General features: G+C 35.8%; 2 protein-coding genes across 3 annotated transcripts; one reads left to right on the top strand and one right to left on the bottom strand.

Annotated features, from left to right (window-relative positions):
* Positions 1-3,107: 3,107 nt before the first annotated feature.
* LOC113029684 (GTPase IMAP family member 7-like) lies at positions 3,108-4,401 on the bottom strand. Its single transcript, XM_080306232.1, has 2 exons — positions 4,348-4,401; positions 3,108-4,213 (listed from the first exon to the last, which is right to left on the bottom strand). Exons 1-2 carry the CDS (start codon positions 4,364-4,366, stop codon positions 3,516-3,518), a joined length of 717 nt encoding a protein of 238 aa, XP_080162358.1. The 5' UTR covers positions 4,367-4,401; the 3' UTR covers positions 3,108-3,515.
* LOC113029682 (GTPase IMAP family member 6-like) lies at positions 4,398-6,589 on the top strand. 2 transcript variants are annotated; one of them, XM_026180656.2, is made up of 5 exons: positions 4,398-4,594; positions 4,741-5,167; positions 5,326-5,369; positions 5,500-5,550; positions 5,719-6,589. In XM_026180656.2, exons 1-5 carry the CDS (start codon positions 4,585-4,587, stop codon positions 6,288-6,290), a joined length of 1,104 nt encoding a protein of 367 aa, XP_026036441.1. In that variant the 5' UTR covers positions 4,398-4,584; the 3' UTR covers positions 6,291-6,589. The 2 variants fall into 2 exon arrangements, with proteins under 2 accessions (XP_026036441.1, XP_080162357.1); XM_080306231.1 differs by having other exon boundaries at positions 4,400-5,167.
* The last annotated feature ends 247 nt before the right edge of the window (positions 6,590-6,836 follow it).

Here is a 6,836-nt window from a genome sequence, read left to right on the forward strand (position 1 = left end):
TTTTAATAATATGTATGTATTAAGTCCGTAGTAATTATATACATTTCAAAAATGTACAATAAACTACAACAAAATTGAAATTAGTTGGGGTTTTTTTTAACATAAATTTCTAGTAAGAGAAATTTCAATGGGATATCCCTCAAAACTTTAATTACAAAAAGTTGCAAAAAATAGTTTACAACAACAGGAAATTTATTTTGAGTGTCTTTATAATTTTATTTTATTTTTGAGATACACAAATTTTTATATACTGCAGGAAAAATGAAAATAAATATTACAATGCAAACTTGCAAAGAAAACAGGATGTGCATCAAAATAAACTATTTCCAGCAGTGCGATTTCAGTTCCAAGCATCCCAGAAATGATAGTTTGCACTATAAGGAACTATCGTTTCTGGGATAGGAAGTAGGAAGTGTTATTAACAGCTGATTGGAAATTTACATTTTTTAAAAACATTTTAAAAAGTTAAATGTCACATATTTTATCAGAATATTTCATTATAATAATGTTCTTTACAATATTTCAGTTCAGTTCAGTTCATTTTTATTTCAAACATTTCAAACATGTGCCTTCACAATCATTACAAAATATCATTCCAATATTTGTTTGAAAAGGAGTAGGCTGAAGTATTTACTTTTTTGTCCCTACCCCCTCAATTTTTACCTCTCATTCATTTAATTTTCTTTTAGTCTTAAATTAAACAAACAACATATGAAACAAAAGTAAAACAAAACAAAACAAAACATACATAAATCAAAAACAAGAAATAAGCAAACCCCACCACAGTATAGTTTCTTTCATCTGAAAAATACAGAATGTGTAAATTTGCAGATACACAAGTTATGGAAAAACAAACAAACCACTAACACCAAAAAAGAACCACAACACCATTACCAGCAACATCACCGTCCTGGGTTAACCCTGTTTTCTTCATTCTTATACTTATTTATAATTAGGTTTTTATATTTTAATTTAAACTAGTTTATGTTTTTACTTTCTTTTATTTCTTCTGTTAGACTGTTCCATAATTTAACTCCTGCAATTGCGATAGACATAGTTCTTAAAGTTGTTCTAGCACTTTGTATTTTTAAATTCCATCTCCCTCTTAAGTTATACCCACCGTCTCTTTCTATGAACAATTTACAGATTTCTTTTGGAAGCAATTTATTTCTGACTTTATACATTATTTGCGCTGTTTTAAGCTTCACCAAGTCTTGGAATTTAATAGCTTGCATTTTGACAAAGAGTGCATTTGTATGGTCCCTGTACCCCACATTATTTATTACAGTTTTTTCTGATGGCTTAAGCACATTTTTTGTAACTATTGGCTATTTTTGCAAAACTCTACACACAAATAAGAAAACTCTTCACCCAATCAACAAAACATTGTAGTTTTCTTGTAAAAGCGAATAACCCTGCTTAACTCTCCACACCTTTGTAAAAATGGTATTTTGGTATCCAACAGTTAACACAAGCCATCACATTACAGTTTTTTCTGAATGCTTAAACCCTAACTGTGATTCTTACAGCACAATTTCTAAAACTATTAATACTTATAGCAAAACCACTCACTGAGTTTGCAAAACTAAAAGCACAAACACTGCTTTGCACTCAGTTTGCCATTTTGTAACACACACTTTGCAAACCTGTAGCTACAATCCACTGCACAGCACTCTCTTTGCAGAACTGTAAACACAACTCACTGCTTTACACCCAATTCCCAAATGATCAACACACTCCTAGCAAAACTATACACATTTATGGCCATTATTTACACTATTTTGTAATGAAAACGTCAAAACAAACACAAGTGTTTATTTCCAAGTCAAAACGAAATAGTAATTTCACTGAGGAAAAAAAAGAAATCAGTCTACATCGTGTCGTCTCTCTGGATCTAGCCACCAAATTTTTTCTACATCACATACAATGTCCTCTAGTCGAAGGCACTGGGGAAAATATCTTCTGGAATTTTACATCTATGGTATTGTTGTGTTTCTCATTGGCATACAGCAGTGCTACAAATCTTAGTGCAAAGTGACTGTACTAACGGATTCTCATTTCAAAATGTCCTTATGATGGTTGCTACAGTGTAGCGGCTCGAGTTAGGCTGAACCCGTTGGCCAGCTTCCCTCAGGGTCACTCCACGGTTGATTACATGGTCCACTATTGTAGCTCTGATGTCATCAGCAATTCTATTTCTTACTCTTCTTACCCTTCTTCTCCCCCTCCTCGTCCTCCTCTCCCCCCTCCTCGTCCTCCTCTTGCTCGTCCTTGTCCTTGTCATCCTCTTCGTCCTACTTCTTCACCTCCACGTCCTCTTCCTCGGCCTCCTCTACTTCTCACTCTTCCTGCTCCCTCCATTGTACAGTGCAGGCTGATTGCAAAGTGAACTAATTATCTAAAAAAGTTTTCACATGTGACAGTGTGCCAGACAGTTGGCAAAATAGCCATAAATGTGTATAGTTTTTCTAGGATTGTGTTGATCATTTGGAAATTGGGTGTAAAGCAGTGAGTTGTGTTTACAGTTCTGTTCGCTATGGCGAATAATCTTCAGCAATAGTAATAAATTACAAAGTGATAGTACATTCATGCAGTTGTAAAAACCATGACAATATATTATGTAATCCAAAGTATTGAGAATACATTTCTCTCATTGAGTAACGTAATGGCTTGTGTGTAATCATGTATTCAGTACATTTTAAAAGTAACCTTCCCAACACTGTATACAAGCAGTACTAGTCAAACATTGGGCCACATCTTCAGATTTAATGTTTTTTCTCTGTGTATATACATATATAGAGGTGTGTGTGTGTGTGTGTGTGTGTGTGTGTGTGTGTGTGTGTGTGTGTGTGTGTGTGTGTGTGTGAAATTTGCTGGGACAATCTTTTATTAAATAACAAGTGACATCCTTTCTGATCAGTTTGTTATGCTTTATCCATTTATACAATTTTGCTAGTGTATTGGGGTGATATTTTCTTTCTTTCTTATTATTTGGTGGAATCTAAAAACGTGGATTTAGAAATATACTGATATAATTTTCAAGATCTTCAAGATCTTTATTTGCTATTTTGTTTAATTTGCAATAAAAAACTTTTCACATTTGATGATTAGCTATATATTGTTTTTTATTTCATATTCATGTTTGAGATAAAATCAAAATCAAGCATTAAGGCAAAAACATTTCATTAACAAAGAAACTTAAAGGCCACAAAATTTTGAATCACACCACCATGAATAAAAGCCGACTACAGCATTTAAAGCAGGTACAAGAAACATTTTCTTAATGGCACCGACACCTTTCTTATGATCATTATTACAATTTTTAAAACCATTTTTTTCTTCATCAGCACCCAAGGACATTTCATTAGATTTTTTTCTGGAAAATCAAAGAGAATTAATGCTACACAGCTGTCTACACATAAAATGTTTTCTGTCAGATGTTACATTTTGATGCAAAGATGCTGTCCTGTTTTAACTACACGCATTCTAATGTTTATATGATTTACTACAGTAATCTAATCTCTCCCAAGAATGTAAAGAAACTCCATGATACGTTGCTGCAGTAGAGCGAGGAATATGTAATTAAATACTCCATGTCCACTGGTCTGTGCAGCCTCGACCTCTCTGTACATTTCATTTGTGTAGCATGTGCCCCCGTTTGCTTCCACCATGTTATCAATCTTCCTGATGAGCTCCACCACCTGCTCTCTGTCACTGCTATGGTTTTCGAAACGGTGAAACCTGTTTCCACATCTTTGGATGACTCGCTGTAGAGCTGGTGTGGATTCACGTACATACTGCTGTATGGTCTTGGTTCCAAGTTCACGACCACGTGTGAACAACACAATCATGTAGTGGTTAGCCTGTGGACCAAACAGCTCCTGCAGGGCTTCCACAGCATTTTTCTCCTCTTTGGTGAATCGACCGACTTGGATGACCAGCAGGAACACATGGGGGCCTGGGCAGGAGACTTCAACACATCTCACAATTTCTCTTTTTATGAATTCTGGAGATTTTGCTGTGTCCAGGATCCCTGGTGTGTCTACTACACTAATTACTCTATTACCCCACCGCATCACTTCTTTTGTACAAGTCGCAGTAACTGACTCTGCACTGGGTTCAGATCTGAAATATTCTCCTCCCAGGATGGTGTTTCCGACAGCACTCTTGCCCACACCAGTTTTTCCAATCATCACAATTCTCAAATCAGGACCTGCAACAGAAATTGTGAGACATATAGTTTCTTTTTTTTGGTCAGAGTATCTAAATAGCTCAGTGTGTAAATAAATCAGTTTTCACTTAATAGGAAATTAACTATATACCGAACAAATTAAATCTGTTGCTTACCTTGTGAAAATGAAGCCATACTTTCTCTAACTGTTGTTTCTTCACAGGTGAGAAATGGAAAAATGAAGAGAAACTTAGTGTTTATTTATAGATCCAAAGCTGACACACCTGCAGCATTTGCATATTGCATACGGGAGGCGTGGCAGGTTTAGTTCTATATAATGCAGACAGAGAGCAGCACAGCCAGCAGATACACACAGCTTGTCTCTTCCAGATTTCTGCATTGTATTGAGGGCCATGTCTCACAGTAAGTCTTTCTTATAATCTTTTTTTTTATTTTTTTTATTTTGTGTCTCACACACACTGTCAATGTTTAAGAAATGTGTTTACATAAGTTTGTGGTTTATGACAGTATCAGAGGAAAAATATTTCTTTCTATTTTTTTGTTCACAGACAAGATTTCAGTTGTTCTTCTGGGAAATGTGGATTATCTGAAAAAATCCCTGATTACCATCATCCTGGGGAAAGACGCGATTAAGCTCTCTGAAACAGGGGCTCATAAAAACCGAGAGATTTATCAAGATGACAAGTTTGTGTTCACATGTATATCAGACACAAATAATGCCATAAAAGAGTTGTTTCTGGAGAATCCGGTCCCTGACATGTGTGTGTTGATGGTGGAGAATGAGTTTTCACTAGATCATGTGTGGCAGCAGATAGGAAATCTGAAGGAGGTCACTGGAAAACCTAAAGATGAGTTCATAGTTGTGCTGCCTGGGATCAGAACTACTTCAGATTACCCATTCAAATGCTACACCATGCTGCAGTTTTTCACTCAGCTGAACGATCTGGTGAAAATGAAAGATGAGACAAATATGAGGTAAGGTTCAAAAACCAGAAATGTATACTGACTGATTATTTGGGATTTGATATTCTCATAATAAGAACATTAAGGTGATTTTACAGTGTACATTAGTACAAATGGTAGGTTTTGGTTTGTAAAGTAATACATATTCACTTGTTATTACTAAACTACAGACCTGCTTACAACCCTGGGTCACAACATCAAACGGATATGAAAGGTAAGGCACAATCTTTCCTCGGTATGACAACACAGAACCAATGTTCACTCAAGGGTGTTTAATTAATTAAGAAAGAACTGAAAGATTTAATGGATACTTACAAATTCTCTTATTTGGCCTTTCTATTCAGGTGGCAGATTTAGCAACACCACCTACGAGGACCCTATGATGACTTCAAAAAGTGGGAAATGTTTTCAAACTTGCATAAGTATTAATTACAAAAATCTGTGCTAAAGTTTTTGTGAACATTCTGATCATAGCAGTGCATGCATGTTTTTAAACCAATTAAAAGAATAACATTTTTCATTTTCAGTATATAATATGTTCTTTTTCTTCTTCAACAATGCAGGAAAGTGCACCATCACCAATGTGAACCTTGTTCTGGTGGGAATGGCAGGCACTGGAAAGAGTGCAAGTGCAAACTCTATTCTTAGGAAGGAAGCTTTCCTGTCCACATCCAGTTCATCTTCAGTCACCAGAGAATGTCAGGTGGAACAAAGAGAAATAAATGGCGTACATGTACGTGTGATTGATACTCCAGACATCTTTGATGATGAAATGCCATCATCAGTTAGAGAAAAACATGTAAAAAGGTGCAAACAGCTTTGCGAGTCAAAACCTTGTGTGTTTGTACTTGTGATGCATGCGAGCAGATTTACAGATGGTGAGAGAGACATACTAAAAAAATTAGAAAGAGCTTTTGGGAGCAAAGTTAGAGAAAAAACTGTTATACTGTTCACCCGAGGTGATGACTTGCAGCGCGCACGAATGAGCCTGGAGGATTTTCTGCATCGCTGCCAACCTGCTCTGAAGGAAATAATTCAAAAGTGTGGCAACAGGTGTGTCCTCTTTGAGAACATGTCAGATTCATGTCAAGTGGAAAAATTAATGAACCTAGCAATCGCTTTGTCAAAACAGTAGAACGTATCATTGAAAATTGTACCAAAAAAAATGGATCATTTCTTTTGAATATAAATATGAATAAACAAGACCTTGAGATGATTTTATCTCATTGGGCATACATTTAAAGTTAGCGCTGCTTTTGTGTTTTCAAATCTTTTTTAATCCTTTTTTCAGCGTTAAATCAGAGATGGTTATAGTTGTAATTGAACTTTTTTTCTGAAATTGGTGGCTGGATTTTGTCTTTTATTATTTCTTATTGTGAACTGCTGTAAAATATTTGTGTGAGAGTGATCAATAAAAAAATACACCACAAATCATCATTTACCAAAGTATGACTAGAGACGTTGTTAAACGGTTGTAACCAGGAAGTCACGTATACAAGCACAGATACACTCACAGTTGCATACACAGTGCCTTTAACTTTTATGACACACCATAGGGGTTTTACAATGGGGTGCTTGTGTGTTCACTGAACAAAAGACTGCGCAGGAAGGCTGGAATTTGATGTTGGCTGGGGTCAGGTGGGGAGTTTGTATCTCCAAGATGCTGACCTGACTGGCTGCC

Source organism: Astatotilapia calliptera, chromosome 9 (assembly GCF_964374335.1).
Source record: "Astatotilapia calliptera chromosome 9, fAstCal68.1, whole genome shotgun sequence".
NCBI lineage: Eukaryota > Metazoa > Chordata > Actinopteri > Cichliformes > Cichlidae > Astatotilapia > Astatotilapia calliptera.